Raw genomic sequence first — 18,897 nt, 5'->3', positions numbered from 1 at the left:
CCCCGACCGCAATCCACGGGTGGCGCAGTCGGACACTCAAAACACTGACAAATAGACCGCCACAATTTGGTCCGACCACCCCGAGCCACGGGACCGGGCCGCCACCACCACCCCCATCAGCACCGTACACCAGAAGGCCCGGTTCTGGGTACCCCACGGCCCAGGGGGTGAGTCATATGCACTACAGTGGTTCCCCCTTCCTCGGTGTTCCCTCCCCCCACTTCAGCCAGGGCCAGGGACTGTCGTCCTCTACTTGGAGCATATCGGTCACCCTGCCCCCCCGGAAATGTGGTGTAATGTGTATGGGTAGCGCAATAGTCCTCCAGCCCAATGAGACTACTGCCCATCCAGAATCCTCACAGGGTGACTACACTCTCCGGAATACTTCTCCCAACCTCAAGAGGCAGTCCAGACGTGCTAGACGTAGAGGCAAGCCGTCACGCCAGGGTCTGTCCTCCCTGAGACCTCCTGACCCCAACCTTGAAGTCCCTACTGAAGCTTCATCTCCCTGTATCCCGGAGAAGCCCCAACGGGTAATGTGTGTGGGTAGTGCACCAGTTCTCCTGCCCGAAGAGACTGCTACCCACCCAGAATCCACACCGGAGGACCCCCTGTTGCCTCCTGAATCCCCCGGGATACCACTTGAGGACAATTGGAGAGAGACTTCCCTATACTCTGCACCTGATACCTCACCCGCTTCGTCCAGTGAGTCCGACCTAGTGTTCTCCGAAGCAGAGGTTACCCCCGAGTCTCTACACCCCTCCGATCAGGCGGAGGATCTCCAGTTGTCTCCTGAACCCTTCGGGGTGCTACCTGGTAGCGAATGGACTGAGACTTTCCTATACTCGGTACCTGATACCTCGGCCTCTTCATCCAGTGAGTCCGACCTAGTGTACTCCGAAGCAGAGGTTACCCATGAGTCTCTTCACCCCTCCGACCTGGCGGAGGACCTCCAGTTGTCTCCTGAGCCCTTCGGGGTGCTACCTGGTAGGGAAAGGACAGAGACTCTCCTATACTCTGTACCTGATACCTTGCTCGCTTCATCCAGTGAGTCCAACCTAGTGTACTCCGAAGAAGATGTTACTCCCGAGTCTCTAAACCCCTCCGACCAGGCGGAGGACCTCCAGTTGTCTCCAGAACCCTTCGGGGTGCCACCTGGTGGTGAATGGACAGAGACTTTCCTATATCCTGGAGCTGATACCTTGCTCGCTTCGCCTAGTGAGTCTAACCTTGTGTACTCCGAAGCAGAGGTTATTCATGAGTCTCTACACCCCTCCGACCAGGTGGAGGACCTCCAGTTGTCTCCAGGACCCTTCGGGGTGCCACCTGGTGGTGAATGGACAGAGACTTTCCTATACTCGGCACCCGATACCTCGCCTGCTTCGTCCAGTGAGTCCGACCTAGTGTACTCTGAAGCAGATGTTTTCCCCGAGCCTCTGCACTCTTCTGACCCGGCAGAGGACCTCCAATTGTTTCCTGACTCCTCCGTGGTACCACCAGATAACAAAGAGACAGTGACTTTTCCTCACCCTGTACCCGATAACCCGTCTATTTCTTCCTGTGAGCTTGACAAGATGTACCTCGAAGCAGAGGTTACCCCCAAGTCTCTGCTCCCCTCCAACCCGGTGGAGGACTTCCAGTTGTCTACTGTACCCTCTGGGGTGCCACCTGAAAATATATGGAGAGAGACTTCCTTGTGTGCTGTTCCTGGTACTCCACCCATTTCGTCTGTTGCTAAGGGTGGCTGGATGGGAGGTAGCATCCTAGCTACCCAGAGGAGACCAGTTTTTCCGGTGGACAGTGGAAGTGATCTCCTTGAAGTTAAGGATTGGCCCTCGAATTCCCTGCGGAACATTCTGGCAGGCCTGAAGAAGAGGGGGCGTAAGGGGGGGGTACTGTAACATACCTGGCGGCGTCCTTGCATAGTGGTCCATCTTCCACTATGCAAGAGCGCGCACTTGATCTCCAATCCAGAATGTCTCTCTGGCTTCCCTCCATGCTGTCTGTTTGTGTCTGTTTCTGCTGCTTAAGGGCGGCGCCCGATCACTTCCTGCTTATTGTACCTGCTGCAGGCACACCCCTTGTGCGTCCTCAGCCTATTGCTGTCTGTCACCTGGTACTTAAACCAGCTGCTCCAATTAACCCATGCCTGAGCATTGTGTTTCATTTAGTGTGCTCTTGCACTCTGAATGTGCCAGGTCCCTTCTGTGTTCTCTTGTCTGCCTATCCAGGAGGCTGTATTTCCAGGCCTGTCTGAACACGCTCCTAGCCTGTTCCTCCCGCCTTCTAGGGGCCGATTACCTAGACCCGCTCCTGTATCTTGTCTGTCCTGTCTGAACACGCTCCTAGCCTGTTCCTCCCGCCTTCTAGGGGCTGCTACCTAGACCCGCTCCTGTATCTTGCTCCTGTGTCTGTTCTTGTCTGTATACTCTTCTAGCCTGTTTCCTGTTTTTCTCTTTGTCCGTACCTTTCCTTTTTCTGCAGAGTCTGAACTCGTACCTAACTCCTGCTCGTTGTCACTGTACTCCCGTTTGTGAGTTTGTGGTCCACTCGATACTTCACTGCAAGTACCCTGTGGGTATCTGGTTCTGCCTTTCCCTTCCTGTCTGTTCCGTGTGAACAGAGCCCTGTCCCCCCTGCTCTGCCTTTGCTCACCGCTCCGGCGGTTCTAGCCTGCTCTGCCTTTGCTCACCGCTCCGGCAGTTCTAGCCTGCTCTGCCTTTGCTCACCGCTCCGGCGGTTCTAGCCTGCTCTGCCTTTGCTCACCGCTCCGGTGGTTCTAGCCTGCTCTGCCTTTGCTCACTGCTCCGGCAGTCTCGCTCTGCTCTGACTCCTTTGCTCACTGCTCCGGCAGTCTCGCTCTGCTCTGACTCCTTTGCTCACTGCTCCGGCAGTCTCGCTCTGCTCTGACTCCTTTGCTCACTGCCCCGGCAGTCTCGCTCTGCTCTGACTCCTTTGCTCACTGCCCCGGCAGTCTCGCTCTGCTCTGACTCCTTGCTCACTGCTCCGGCAGTCTCGCTCAGCTCTGACCCTTTGCTCACCGCTCCAGGCGGCCTTGTCCTGCTCTACTCTTGCTCACCGCTCCAGGCGGCCTTGTCCTGCTCTACTCTTGCTCACCGCTCCAGGCGGCCTTGTCCTGCTCTACTCTTGCTCACCGCTCCAGGCGGCATTGTCCTGCTCTACTCTTGCTCACTGCTCCAGGCGGCCTCGTCCTGCTCTACTCTTGCTCACCGCTCCAGACGGTCTCGTCCTGCCCTGCTCTCGCTCACCTCTCTGGGCGGCCTCACTCTGCTGTGTTTGTCCGCCACATCTGTGGTTCTGTTCCTGAGTCCCAGTGTGTACTGGGTCCTATCCCGCCTGTGTTCCTACCTGCTAGTGCCTCCCTGTCTGCACTCTAGCCGTGCTTGCCTGTACCCCCCTGCCTGCATACCCATCTGCCTGCATACCAGTCGTGCCTGCCTATTCCCACCAGTCTGTGTGCCAGCCTAACCATTCTGTTCCTGTATTCCCCTGTGTGGGTCAACAGCCGTGTCCGGGGTCTGTCCTGGAGTAGCACCTGGTCCCTCTGCTCGGTTCCTCCTTGGTGCACTGGCGTCGTATGCTGTCGTGCGACCCTGGTCGGATCGGGTGAATACCTAGTTACGCCCCTCCAGGCATTCACTCTCCGGCACGGTCCAGTGGAATCACACGCACACGCCGCTCAGCCCGGGCGTGTGCATTACAGCGGCGTGCGTGTAACATTGGGATTTTTTTTTTTATAACCCAACCCTGACTTGTACTTCTCAATAACTTTGTCCCTGATTTGTTTGGAGATCTTCTTGGTCTTCATGATGGTGTTTGGTTAAGGGTACCTCTTGCTTAATTGTGTTGCAGCCTCTGTGGCTTTTCAGAAAAGGTGTGTATATACTGACAGACCACGTGACACTTAGATTGCACACAGGTGGGCTTCCTTTCACTAAGCATGTGATTTATGAAAGTAATTGCTTGCACCATAATTTTTTATGGCCTTCATCTCCTCATATGAATACATATGCACATGCCATTTTTTAGTTTCAATTTAATTTATGCCTAGATTTTTCTTACTTCACTTTACCAACTTAGACTATCTATTGCTGATGCCTCCCACACAAATTAGATTACAAAAATATTTAAACAGATGATGTAATTTAACAAAATAGGTAAAAATCCAAGGGTGTGAATACTTTTGCAAGTCAAAGTACCAACTATGAACTTTATTTATCTTATAAATTAGGTCTTATGCTTCCTTTTTCAGCAGTTGTTCACTGGATGTGTTTTTGACATTTCTAAAAAATGTTTGACATCCTAAAAAATGTAACAGACAAATGGAATGTGAAAATTCAGGTGTGAACATAGCCTGAGCAGCAGTAGGGAAGAGATGGGGGCAGGATCTAGTTTCTGTTGAAAACATGAGAATGGCTCACATTGTTTGAAACATTCTGTCAGGTGCTATTTGATGCTCAAGATAGTGTAGTCAGCAGTACTATCCTTGCTGAAACCTGACAATTATTAAAGTTCTCATCATGCCTAGATTATGATTGGAAGTCATGACACTACTGAGCACAGAGCTCCACTTTCATGATACAATCTTACTTTTTCAAATGCAACGTCTTTTCTTCTTTCTGCTTTCTTAAATTTTCATTCAAGTAGAGAAAAAAGTGGAAATGAAATTGAGAGAAAAGTTATACTTGTAGGTTTTTTTTAAGAAAGGTAGAGAAGGGGGTTCAACATTTTGGTTGCCTCATATTTTTTCTTACTTTTCGGGTTCTGTCTTGGTAGGAGAAGCCATAACTCCAGCATCTGATGCTCCATTGTTCTTGTACGAGGATTCTAAGAACCACATGGAAACATACATGAACTTTTTAATTAATTAATTAACAAATTTTTATATGTTCACATAAACCTGAAACCTACTTACCCAGCAGTCTTTTCCAGTTCTTGATGATTACTTTGGCAAGCTCTCCAATCTCTCGATCCTTGCTTTGCTTTTTTAACTTATTCACAGTCACTCCAATCCTAGTGCTCTGGAAAAGGGTGGGCAATACACTTAAATTTTTGTTTTTTTTGAGAAATTCCCCTAAGAAGCTATATGCTACTCACTCACTTCTGAATTCTAACAACCCCTTACTCTCTAATGGTCTGTGCAGGCTTCTGAAGTAGGAGGAGGTGCCACTCTTACCCTCAGGAGTGTGACAGTCATTTGAAATCTTTGCAGCTCCTTTAATAGATCCAGAATACGATCCTATAATAATTTCATAGAGAGAATAAATATTGCTAATACAATAACAATAAGATTGAAGAGGTAAGAAATGTGACAGTCATTCCTATACATGCTTTAGGTCTTGTACGTCTCCAATTCATCATTTGTGGGAGTTTTTAAGTCACTTTTCTTTTATTGCCTTGTGGCATTTGCTGACATTTCTTGTGCCAAATTCTTCAAAATGGTGCATGCAGTTCATGAATTTTGCACAACATCAAAAATAGGCTTTTTTCCTGTCACTTATCATTTTGCTACTTTTTGAGCAAAGATACGCCTTTTGACATAGGTGTAGAAAATCACTCCAAGGGGGGACTGGAGCAAGCTTGCAACAAATTTTTTAACTTTCTAAAAAGTTGCAATTGATGAATTAGACAAAAACACTAGACTCTGCCCACAAAGCGAAAAAAAAGAGAAAAGACAAGCACATATAAAATAGACGTTAAAAAAAGGAGCAAATACAATAATGAATTGGGTTCAAACAAAAAAGAGGCACAGTTACATAGTTACATAGTTACATAGTTACATAGTTTATAAGGCCGAAAAAAGACAAGCGTCCATCCAGTTCAGCCTATTTCTTGTGCACTGCAGCTATTCCGCAGCGTTGATCCAGGGTAAGGCAACAAAAACCCATGCGGTATAGGCCAATTTACATCATTGAGGAAAAATTCACTTCCCGACACCAATCTAGCAGAACACACAAAACTGGACAAATAAGGTAGAAAGGCAATGATGGATCGGGAGGACACTAATCCATATAAGAATGCAAATGGTCATTTGAAGGATCTCTTTGATTTTACAATATTTGCCAATGACAGCTGAAGTCATCTACATTGGCAGAGTCGCTGAACCCAGTAATTGACTGCAGCGGTCATGGGTGCTGTAGTCATTTTGTCATTGCTACAGTCTATTACCAATCATTGGAAGCAGTGGTGAAAAGGTATCATAGGAGGAGGGTAGGGTTTGTATGGCTATTCTTGTTATTTTCAACATCAGCAAACCCAAGGGCTAAAGATTGTTAAAATGGAGAAAATCCCTTTAAGAGCAAAGAGGGCAGTCCTACTCTGTAATTGATAGCCTTTTCCCAATGAGGGTGCATATATAGATAGCTCTCTATCATTGAGTAGGACCACCGACTGGACAACTAAGCACAAAGTGTGCAGGAATTTTAATAAATGGCTTAATTTTGATAAATCTTTTCCTGACAAAATATACAGTACAGACCAAAAGTTTGGACATACCTTTTCATTTAAAGATTTTTCTGTATTTTCATGACTATGAAAACTGTACATTCACACAGAAGGCATAAAAACTGTGAATTAACACATGTGGAATTATATACTTAACAAAAAAGTGTGAAACAACTGAAAATATGTCTTATATTCTAGGTTCTTCAAAGTAGCCACCTTTTGCTTTGATGACTTCTTTGCACACTCTTGGCATTCTCTTGATGAGCTTCAAGAGGTAGTCACCTGAAATGGTTTTCACTTCACAGGTGTGCCCTGTCAGGTTTAATAAGTGGGATTTCTTGCCTTATAAATGGGGTTGGGACCATCAGTTGTGTTGTGCAGAAGTCTGGTGGATACACAGCTGAGAGTCCTACTGAATAGACTGTTAGAATTTGTATTATGGCAAGAAAAAGGCAGCTAAGTAAAGAAAAATGAGTGGCCATCATTACTTTAAGAAATGAAGGTCAGTCAGTGCGAAAATTTGGGAAAACTTTGAAAGTGTCCCCAAGTGCAGTTGCAAAAACCATCAAGCGCTACAAAGAAACTAGCTCACATGAGGACCGCCACAGGAAAGGAAGACCAAGAGTCACCTCTGCTTCTGAGGATAAGTTTATCCGAGTCACCAGCCTCAGAAATCACAGGTTAACAGCAGCTCAGATTAGAGACCAGGTCAATGCCACACAGAGTTCTAGCAGCAGACACATCTCTTCAACAACTGCTAAGAGGAGACTTTGTGAAGCAGGCCTTCATGGTAAAATAGCTGTTAGGAAACCACTGCTAAGGACAGGCAACAAGCAGAAGAGACTTGTTTGGGCTAAAGAACACAAGGAATGGCCATTAGACCAGTGGAAATCTGTGCTTTGGTCTGATGAGTCCAAATTTGAGATCTTTGGTTCCAACCACCGTGTCTTTGTGCGACGCAGAAAAGGTGAACAGATGGACTCTACATGCCTGGTTCCCACTGTGAAGCATGGAGGAGGAGGTGTGATGGTGTGGGGGTGCTTTGCTGGTGACACTGTTGTGGATTAAATTGAAGGCATACTGAACCAGCATGGCTACCACAGCATCTTGCAGCGGCATGCTATTCCATCCGGTTTGCGTTTAGTTGGACCATCATTTATTTTTCAACAGGACAATGACCCCAAACACACCTCCAGGCTGTGTAAGGGCTATTTGACCAAGAAGGAGAGTGATGGGGTGCTACGCCAGATGACCTGGCCTCCACAGTCACCAGTCCTGAACCCAATCGAGATGGTTTGGGGTGAGCTGGACCGCAGAGTGAAGGAAAAAGGGCCAACAAGTGCTAAGCATCTCTGGGAACTCCCTCTCGATTGTTAGAAGGCCATTTCCTGTGATTACCTCTTGAAGCTCATCAAGAGAATGCCAAGAGTGTGCAAAGAAGTCATCAAAGCAAAAGGTGGCTACTTTTAAGAACCTAGAATATAAGACATATTTTCAGTTGTTTCACACTTTTTTGTTAAGTATATAATTCCACATGTGTTAATTCATAGTTTTGATGCCTTCAGTGTGAATGTACAATTTTCATAGTCATGAAAATACAGAAAAATCTTTAAATGAAAAGGTGTGTCTAAACTTTTGGTCTGTACTGTATGTATTAATCTTCTAAGCTCATCTTGCACTAAGACAATGACCTGCATTATAATATATGTCTGTTTCCTTGATGATGTCCATAAATCCAAATGCTCATTTGGCCAGCAGTGATCTCTCGACAGCCCAGAGTGCACGTGTTCTGAACCAGGAGAAATGAACAAGCCCCTGCCGGACACCTCTGGTGGAGACTTATCTACCTGATAACAAAATAATATGGTGCTGAAAATCAATATACCCAATTTTTGTTTCCCAATCAGAAGATGCAAACATATATTAGATGGTGTTGCTGAAATCTTAAGGACCAGACTATTTTTTGATTTTGCGCTTTCATTTTTTCCTCTCGTTTTTCCAAGAGCCATAATTTTTTATATTTCCACCCACATGGCCATATGAGGGCTTGTTTTTTGGAGGATAAGTTGTATTTTTTAATATTATCATATGCAATAATGGAAAATGGGAAAAAAAATAGGTGAAATTGCAAAAAAAACCCATGCAATTGCACATTTGATTTTTGTCGTGCATTGTGCAGTAAAAATTACTTGGAAATATAATTCTCCATGTCAGTACGATTACAACGATATCAAGCTTGCATGTTTTTTTTCATTTACTTTAAGTGGTAAAAATAATTTGGAAATTTTATATTGCTTGTGTCTTCATTTTCTGAGACCTCAAACATTTTCATTTAGCAGTTGATGGAGCAGTGTGAGGGGTTGTTTTTTGCAGGTTGATCTGATGTTTATACTGATACCGCTTTGGGGTGTATAAAATGTTTGATGGATCCTTATTGCATTTTTTGCAGAGTTGTGGCGGCAAAAAAAAAAAGAGGCGCTGATGAGCAATTAGAATAGCATGCCCCTTGAGAAGTGTGTGGTAAATGCAACTGTCAGAAAATGCAGCTGTTAGAGACAGATGATGGCTAAGTGACGCACCCATCATCTGCTCCTGACCCTCTCCATTCATCCTCTGCCGACCAGCACCGTACATGCTCGTTAAGAGATTAAGGTGTATGGGTATGGTCACCTTGAGAGCAGTTTTGTTTTTGTACTCAAAGCATAACCGTCATTTTAATTCTTATTTCATAAATCAATAGTACACATAAAAATAAGCAACTTTGTAATATATCTTACCAGAGAAATCTGCTTCTTTCTCTGACAGAAATGATCAGTCATTATCAAAATTCTCAATTCTGAGGTAAAATCTGTATTCAGTGAAGACTTCTATCCAGATAAGATTCTATCTAGATAGGAGGAAGAGGAGGGAGGAGCTCTGAGTCCATAGAATTGTATCTGTAGCAACTGCCTTCGGACATATAAGTAATCAAGAGAAAATGGGAGCTGTGGCTGGCTGCTCACTTCCTCTTGATTACATATGTGTCTGAAGGCCGGGACAGTGATGCCAGTGCTGACTGAGTTGAGGGCTCACGATGTAACTGTGTCACCCTGGCCTGGATGCCACTAATGTATAATAAAGCTGTGTCTGAGAGCAAGGGGGAGGTTCTCTGGTCAGGGACCATTAGCATGCAGCAACTCCTGTCCCAGGCCAGTAGGGGGAGCAGGCTGCCCCTATAAAAGCTGGAGCTGGGGGCAGGGTTAGAGAGTTCTGGATGACCTGTCTCTGGAGTGAGAGGTGTCCCAGAGAAGGGAGAGCCAGTTCAGCTGAGGCTGAGGAGGACGAGTGGCAGTAGAGGAGCCACAAGCCAGGGACGGAAGGCGAGGGGAGCCTGTCCTGGCTGAGAGAGAAACTGAACTACCGGACTTTGGTGTCCGAGGCTGTTAGGATTCCAAGTCCTACAGCAAATAACCAGTCCGCAGGGGATTGTATGTTCCTTGGCCTAAGAAGCCTGGAGGTTCCGGCACAGCAGAAGGGACCAGCAAGGCTGCACCAGGCCAAGAATCGAAAGGAACCCAAGTTGCAAGCCATACGGGTGAGAAGACACGCCGAGCTCAGGAACGAGGGCTGTTACACCACCAGGAGGGAAATAGCCAGAAAGAGCGCAGAGAATACGGTAGGCCTTCACCCTCACCCTGACCAGGTCCAGCTTCCCACTTGTTCTCAGACATCCAGGCCCCCTCCTAGCCGGGACTGTTTTTGGGTTGTCTCACCTGTTCTAATAAAGACCCTGTACTGTTTAAGAGGCCTCCGTCTCCTGGCTATTGCGATCGGAATCATCCCCTCCATCATCCATCTATATACTGCCCTGGGGCCATACTCCTCCCGTGGGGAGTTATACTACTTAGTGCTGCACACCTACATCTGCCCCAGCGATCTGCACTGCAGCGGCGGTTAACCCTGACCGCAATACACGGGTGGCGTAGCCGGACATTTAAAACCCTACAAATAGACTGCCACAATGTTTGGTCTGAGCACCCTGAGCCACGGACCGGGTTGCCACTACTACCCCCATTATTGCCCTGTTGCCCGGCTCCGAGTGCCCCACGGCCCAGGGGGCGAGTTATAATGTAGCACCCCGAGGGCTCGGCTGCTACAGGGGTATTGCACCTCAAACCAGAGGTGTGATATTCCACTCCTGGGTAAGGATGGAGTGTGGACCAGGACTCAGTAGGCAGCATGCACCACACACACCCCATTTCCGAGGGACAGTTCAACGGTGCTCCCATGAGACAGGAGTGCAGGCACGACAGCATCTGTCCCTGGCTGGAGTGGGGAGGGGAAAGTACACCCAGTGGTGTAGGAGCAGATAGGGGTGGGTCTCTGGGCATAGGTAGGAGCCCATTGGTTGCTAGTCACCTGGGCTCACACATAGAGGGAGGTATATAAGGTGGGCACCATCTTAGAACAGGGTTCTGTTGAGTGAGTTCAGTGAGAGAAGGAGCTCAGCCAGAGAGGGCTGACAGGGAGCTGTGGCTCAGTCTGGGCCCAGCTCCACGAGGCAGGCCTAGGGTGAAGGCCGGAGCCAGAGAGAACGGAAACAGAAAGGAACAGAAAGGAAAGAAGAAATGGAGCTTTAAGAGAGGCCCAGAGACACGAAGGCAGCAGGAACCCCATAGGCCCAGGAGACTGCGGGTGACGGGTTGGCAGAACAGGGTACCGGAACCCAAATTGGTGGAGGCAATAAATTCCTCAGCCAAAGACCGGAGGTTGTGACCACAACTTGGTGCGACCCCTCACTACATCCACCAGGAAAGCATACCACATAGGGTCAGGGAAACCGGAGATAGGTTTTGCCAAGAGAAGGCCCGAGGAAGCTGGACAAAGGTGGGTCACTGGTGGGGACGGCCAGAGAAAGGAAGAGAAGGGAGCCCTGTGCCACGCTCTGGAATTGCCTGGGAGTTGGTCGAGCCCCTTGCCTGGTGGACGCAGCACGGCTTGGGCAGTCACCGCCGGTACCGAGGTGACTAGGACCAGTAAAGAACTGTGAGTAAAGCATTGGAAACTGCAACCACACGTCTCTGTGTTTCATCGCCGCACCAGCACCATCAGTACTGGGACGCTCACACCATCACTCTCATCATTCACACTAGCTGCCCTGAAGCAATACTTCTCCCGTGGGGAGTTATCCCATACTTGGCTGCACATACAGCATCAGCCTCAGCGGTCTGAAGCGCAGCGGCGGTCCCCACTGACCGCAATCCACGGGTGGCGTAGTCGGACACTTGTTATTACACTAAGACTGCCACTGAATTGACCACCCTGGGCACGGACCGGGTCAGCGCCATGGAGACTACAACCCCCAGCGATCCGGCTCCGGGTATCCCCTTCACAACACAGGCCCAGGGGGCGCGTCAACTTTTGGCATAGTCGGCAGGATCTTTACCAACCCGCCACAAGCGGGTATTGCGTGCCTGAAGAAGATTGTGCATGTACCTTGAAAAGGAGTCTCCCGCCATTTCCAGAAGTTTCCCGCCATCAGGGGCTGATTCCCGCCATCAGACGCCATCTTGGACCGTTTCCCGCCATCTTCATCCGTTTTTCCCGCCCTGGCAGAGCGGACGCCATTATGTGCGCACCAAAAGACAGCAGGAAGCCGCCTCCCATCGTGGGCCAGATCCCGGAATGGCGCCAAAGAAGGAGCCCGCCCCCACCAGCCATGAATGCAGCAGTGGAGATGTCCATCAACGTGGGGGGGCTGCCCCTAAAGGTGATTGTCAGCAGATGCCCCCAGGACCACCCCCCATGGGGGCGGATAGGAAAGAAAACTGTGGGGTCGGGTGCGGCCTGGATCAGTCTGGACCCACTGCACCCGGAGATGGAGGGAGCAGAGAACTCCACCAGCACCCTGGCCCGCAGCCTGCTGCAAGCTGAGCCACCCTGCAGCCTGACAGAGTTGCTAGCCCAGCTGCCCAGGGACCCGGACAGTGCGCGCGCAGCGCTGGAAGATTTGAACAGACGTATGGTCCGGGCGCAGCGGGATGTGTTTGCCGGGTGGAGAGAGGAGAGGGCCCGGCAGTACGAAGGCAGCCAGCGGAGGGCCCCGCCGGGACCGGGCAGCGCGCTTACCGCTGGGCGCGGAGAAGAGGGACCGACAGCTGCAGACGACGCCGCGGAGGAGGCCACGGAGACCGAGGCAGGTAATGGGGACGCCACTACCCCAAGCCCTGGGAACACCAGCCTGCCCTCACCCTCCGCTGCGGGACCCGAAGCCCCGGGGACCGTACCTGACATCAGGCCTCCACCGCCGCCAGCTAGGCCTCAGGCTGCAAACGTCACTGTCACGCCCTGCCCCGCGCTGTGCCCTCTGAACCCCGGCGCCGTAAAGCGGGAGACGTCACAGGCCGGGAGGCAAGGCCCAGCACACCCGGGCGCCGCTGCCTCACCAGCGCCCCCTACCTTGGCGGTGCCATCCCCGGGTGCGACCAACAAGCGACCACCGGCCTGGTCGCAAGGCCGAGTGCCCCTGGGCGCTGCCACCCATCCGAAGCCTGCGGTGCCACCCCTGGGTGCGGACCTGTACGCCCAACATACCAGCCCAGACGGGCTGCCCTTTGAGTGGCCACCAGAGTTTGTCAACCCCCGTCTCCGGAAAGAACAACCCCTGAGCGAGCCTCTGATCCCGGCCCCGGAGCCTGCCAACATCGCTCCACCCCCGCCGGAGGATGCCCAGTTTGCATGGGACCCCACCGGCGAGAATCTCATGGGGTTCACCCAGGAGACCCGGGCGGAGGCAACCCATCGCCTGGATTGCTGCCGTCAACAGCTGGCCACCTATGAAAGGGAGCGGTGGCAGAGGCGCATCAGGGAGGAGCGACTCCAAGCCCGGAGCGCGGAGCAGAAGAGGAGGGCCCGTCAGGACTCCCAAGCCATCCGCGGTCCCCGAGCCACCGGGACCTTAGTAAAGTTCCAGCTAGAGCATGGCTGGGGCTTCATCAGAGACCCGGAGGCTGACACCGATGTCTTCGTCACCAGGAGAGACGTGGAAAGCCACTTGCCAGAGGGACATCACGGCCGTGACCTGTACCCCGGCGACGTGGTCACCTACACCCGGCACAAGGGCGCAAAGGGACTGTACGCCCTCCATGTCCACCGTCTAACGGAGGAGGAACTGCGGTACCGCCCAGACATGGACTACCCTGAGGGTCCGGACAGACCTGAAGACTACCCGGAAGAGCGAGGAGGACACCGTTATCAATGAACGGTAGAATAGTAACTGTATATAGTTACCCGTCAAGGGTATGAGAACTGTTGCTGAAACTGTTACTGATTGGAGTGTGATCCCCGTTGGGACAAATAGTGAACTGTTGACTGTTTAAAAATTGCCCCTTCCTAAGTTACGAGGCTGAGGACTGTGAGCAGCCATTCCCCTATCCCCACTGGCCGAGGACTCAGAGCGGCCAACCCCTTGTAAATAGTTGCGCTTCTTAAAGCGCCCCCTACTGGTTTTATACAAAAACCGCAACGTCTACCTCAAGGCGGATTAAATGGACTGTTGCATCTTTACCTGGTCGCAAGTTGCACAGCGGCCAGAACTCAAGAATATGTTTTGAAAATGTTTTACTTGAAAATGCCTTAATGTGAAAAGTCTATGTGCTGCCAAAATAGAAATGCCAAAGTTTTATATGGTGTTTTTGCCAAAAAGAGTTCCGGTGGCATTAGCAAAATGTTTTATAATGATTATACCAGTAACGTTAAAAAGAAAGGAGTACCTCCCATAAAGGGATGAGTATTTGGTTAATGTCTTATATGTGAGTGCACTTTAAAAATTTGTATGTTTTAAATTGTTTTTATTCTTTTCCAGCCCGAGGACGTGCTGTGGTTTACCAGGGGGGAATGTAGCACCCCGAGGGCTCGGCTGCTACAGGGGTATTGCACCTCAAACCAGAGGTGTGATATTCCACTCCCGGGTAAGGATGGAGTGTGGACCAGGACTCAGTAGGCTGCATGCACCACACACACCCCATTTCCAAGGCACAGTTCAACGGTGCTCCCACGAGACAGGAGTGCAGGCAGTGAGAGAAGGAGCTCAGCCAGAGAGGGCTGACAGGGAGCTGTGGCTCAGTCTGGGCCCAGCTCCACGAGGCAGGCCTAGGGTGAAGGCGGGAGCCAGAGAGAACGGAAACAGAAAGGAACAGAAAGGAAAGAAGAAATGGAACTTTAAGAGAGGCCCATAGACACGAAGGCAGAAGGAACCCCATAGGCCCAGGAGATTGCGGGTGACGGGTTGGCAGAACAGGGTACCGGAACCCAAATTGGTGGAGGCAATAAATTCCTCAGCCAAAGACCGGAGGTTGTGACCACAACTTGGTGCGACCCCTCACTACATCCACCAGGAAAGCATACCACATAGGGTCAGGGAAACCGGAGATAGGTTTCGCCAAGAGAAGGCCCGAGGAAGCTGGACAAAGGTGGGTCACTGGTGGGGACGGCCAGAGAAAGGAAGAGAAGGGAGCCCTGTGCCACGCTCTGGAATTGCCTGGGAGTTGGTCGAGCCCCTTGCCTGGTGGACGCAGCACGGCTTGGGCAGTCACCGCCGGTACCGAGGTGACTAGGACCAGTAAAGAACTGTGAGTAAAGCATTGGAAACTGCAACCACACGTCTCTGTGTTTCATTGCCGCACCAGCACCATCAGTACTGGGACGCTCACACCATCACTCTCATCATTCACACTAGCTGCCATGAGGCAATACTTCTCCCGTGGGGAGTTATCCCATACTTGGCTGCGCATACAGCCTCAGCGGTCTGCAGCGCAGCGGCGGTCCCCACTGACCGCAATCCACGGGTGGCGTAGTCGGACACTTGTTATTACACTAAGACTGCCACTGAACTGACCACCCTGGGCACGGACCGGGTCAGCGCCACGGAGACTACAACCCCCAGCGATCCGGCTCCTGGTATCCCCTGCACAACACAGGCCCAGGGGGCGCGTCAATAACAACCTCACGTGAGCCACAAGAATGCGTGCACCGACACCGCTGAACCTGTGCTGCCACGGGAGGTGAATATAAGTGCTTTTGTTTTAACGGGAGCAAACATTCAGAATGAGAAGGGGTTGTCCTAGTAGTGAACAACCCCTTTAATCTACGCGTTTCAGAGCTGAGCAAACTCCATCAGGAAAAAACGCAACAAGCTCATATAATCTTGACCAGCAGAATTATCTGTATATCCCTTTCTACTATCACATGCATGGTCGTCTCACTATTAACCACTTAACACATAATCGCGTACATGTACGTGATTGCAGGGGTTTTCGCATGCAGGGGGTCCCCACTTGAAGAAAGGGAGAAAAAAGTGCAAAAATGAAAATTGGCTGAGGTTTATGTGGTTTGTAGTCATAAGTCAGCTGTGAGCTGATAAGAGAGTTCATCAGAACAAGCTCACTGGCAGTGTTGCAGAGCTCAGTTATTGGCTGCAGCGCTGTCTACGTGACGTCAGCACTGCAGACAATGACAGTCACTGGGAGCAGTGGCAGAGTTTCAGCCCTGCACCTGGGGAGAGTGAGTAAAGCACAGTTTGTTTGGTGTTTTTAAATAAACTGTAGCAGGGTGACTGAGGTTTTTCTGATACTGGAAAACCATTTAATCAAATTTATTTAGAAAATACATGCGTTTACAGTAAGATGAAAAAATTGTCTCCATACTTTAAGATGGCTCTTACTAAGCATGCATGTTTATTTTAATGGGGAGAGGAAAATAAGCCTCTGACAGCTGCTTACCACTGTGAATCTAGTTTATTTCCAACAACTCAATGTCTAATTTTATATTTTATTTAAAAATCTCAATTGGCGCAGAAATATTGGCACCTGTACATTTTCTTTCTTCTTAACCTAAGGAAAAATTCCATATGAATAGCAACCCATTAATATTTATAACATAACAAAGATCTTTCCCTATCCTACACCTCTGCATAATTTGACTACTAGAAGCAGGAAATTATAATAATGAGAAATAACATATATTCCTGTTAATGAGGTCACAGAGCAGTACTCCTCTACATGTTTCCATGTTTCATGCTACGCACCTACTATACACACCGCCATTGTTCTCCTGCATTTAGTCTATTCCTGTTGTATGAGTTCTTGCTTATGAAACAACTTATTCCAAACATTTCTCCCCATTGTTTTGCTACAAATCTGAACAATGAGAGCAATTTAGCGAGCGAATAGTGAAGCACGTTGCAGTGGCTTGTTTATGTACTTTGCTAAAGTTAATCTATTAATCTTCTTATAATACTCTTTATTTTCTGTTTTCTCACATCACACCCCCTCTCTCACCCTTCTTATTCACCTGTTCAGTTGTTTTCTGTGTTGCTCGCTATTCATATCTTACTCCCCTCCCCCTTTTTACGTCTCATGTTTCAGAGAAAATCATGCTCCCTCTTTCTCAGGGCTTAGCCCACTCACTCCCCCTTATTTAACAATCATTCTTTTTATTTTCTAGCCCTGTATATAGTAGCATTTCCAAATTACCCATGTCATGCATCATTTGCACTGTGTCCCACACACACTTGTCTGAAACGTCCTACTTTGTAGCTCGCTTCTTTTTTGACCACTATCACTTGGCCCATTTCCTAGAAGCTAACCCAACCTTATGTAAACATGACATATAATGAGTGACTAGTTTGCTGTGTATTTCCTGAGTTGACGTTTCTGTTTTGCCTTCTTTTCAACATTTAATAAAGCGACCATGGCTACAAGGCAATTTTTTTGTGAATTTGCAGGGAATGTGAAGGTACATTTTTATGGGACTTTAATAGAGACTATGTTTCTAAATTCAAGAACTAGTACTCAGAGACATAATAACATTTCTTTAAAACTGCAATTAAGCAACTTATTTATGTACTCCAAAATACTCACTTTGCTCTGCTCGCTGATCCGCTTCTCCAGCCTCCTGCCAATTTTCCGTAGATCCTCTTCTGTCCCCATGTGTCTTGAATAAAAGAATCACCCACCTAGCTGTATACTTATATGTGCACCACGCTGCCAGTGTTTGTTCTAGTGTGTACAGGTGACGTGGGGTTGGCTTTATACTGGCATAAGTTTTTGTATAGTGATTATCACATAGCAGATATCTCAGTTTTTGTATACACTTTGTGTTGTGTGTAGTGTGTCTCTGTGTGAGCTATATAGCTGTGCTAAGTGTATACAAGTTTCTCTTGCTTAGTGCCAATGAGGGGGTGTGTCTCAAATTAAAAATAGTACCAAGGTCTTTGGGCCAGACACAGGCGGAGGGGGTGAGTAGTGACAGCTGGTTACTTGGGATACACACGTCCAAACACAGCATGCTGAGCAAACCACATGTTATCTGCCTGCACATGGGGCACTACTACCATGGAGGTAGACAAAAGAACACTGTACACGTCATTTCAAAATATTTGATGTCATAACATTTTAGTTTCATGTAAACATATCGGTCTAAAAATCTAAAATGTTGTCATCAATGGAAAATAACATCACTAAATAACTAGTTAGGTATATGCAGAGCTAGGAAGGATAGCTAATAGAATGGTATATAACAGGGAGAAATGCAAGATTCTACATCTGGGCAAGAAAAACGAAAATGACATCTACAAAATGGGAGGAATAGAACTAAGCTACAGCACATATGAAAAAGACATCTATATTAATAGATAACAGACTGCACATGAGTCAACAGTGTGATACAAGAGCAAAAAAGGCAAACACAGTTCTAGGATGTATCAAGAGAAGCATAGAGTCTAGATCATGTGAAGTAATTATCCCCCTCTACTCCTCCTTGGTCAGATCTAATCTGAAATACGGTGTCCAATTCTGGGCACCACATTATAAAAAAGACATCGAAAAACTGGAGCAAGTTCAGAGAAGAGCTACCAGGATGGTGACCGGTCTGCAAACTATGTCCTATGAGGAATGGTTAAAGGATCTGTGAATGTTTAGCTTGCAAAAAAGAAGGCTAAGATGAGACTTGATAGCTATCTACAAATATTGGTCTACAAATATGTGGAAACACGAGAAGTAATGGAATGAAACTGAAAGGGAGAAGATACAGATTAGATATTAGAAAAACATTTTTGACAGCGAGGGTGATCAATGAGTGGAGCAGGCTGCCACGAGAGGTGGTGAGTTCTCCTTCAATGGAAGTCTTCAAACAGAGGCTGGACAGACATCTATCTGAGATAGTTTAGTGAATCCTTCATTGAGCAGGGGGTTGGACACAATGACCCTAGAAGTCCCTTCCATCTCTAACATTCTATGATTCTATAATTGATTATTGTAAAATTAGGTACAACATCATACATTTTCTCTGAACAGAACACTAAACCTCTGTGTCTTGTCCATTCACATTACCACTTTTGTGACAGACAGGGTCAGAACAAGGTATTTTGGTGCCATAGGCAGATGAAGCCAATAG

General features: G+C 48.4%; 1 protein-coding gene across 7 annotated transcripts in view; it reads right to left on the bottom strand.

Annotated features, from left to right (window-relative positions):
* LOC141220357 (transcription elongation factor A protein 3-like) overlaps positions 1–17,714 on the bottom strand; it is a 166,680-nt gene extending 148,966 nt beyond the window's left edge. For 2 of the 7 annotated variants that reach the window (XM_073666285.1, XM_073666299.1), the window contains exons 1-5: positions 17,364–17,714; positions 5,198–5,260; positions 4,937–5,042; positions 4,776–4,848; positions 4,612–4,647 (exon numbers count right to left, since the gene is read on the bottom strand). In XM_073666285.1, coding sequence (XP_073522386.1) covers positions 4,612–4,647; positions 4,776–4,848; positions 4,937–5,042; positions 5,198–5,260; positions 17,364–17,432 — 347 coding nt within the window. In that variant the 5' untranslated portion in view covers positions 17,433–17,714. Of the gene's footprint in view, positions 1–4,611; positions 4,648–4,775; positions 4,849–4,936; positions 5,043–5,122; positions 5,261–16,794; positions 16,859–17,363 lie in introns of those variants that run through there. The other 5 variants (XM_073666307.1, XM_073666289.1, XM_073666320.1 and 2 more) reach the window with 4 other exon arrangements.
* Between the last annotated feature and the right edge of the window lie 1,183 nt (positions 17,715–18,897).

This window comes from Phyllobates terribilis, unplaced genomic scaffold (genome assembly GCF_046119375.1).
Source record: "Phyllobates terribilis strain yellow unplaced genomic scaffold, ASM4611937v1 Scaffold_2__4_contigs__length_985480577, whole genome shotgun sequence".
NCBI classification, from domain to species: domain Eukaryota; kingdom Metazoa; phylum Chordata; class Amphibia; order Anura; family Dendrobatidae; genus Phyllobates; species Phyllobates terribilis.
This window is presented reverse-complemented; position numbering and strand designations above follow the sequence as displayed.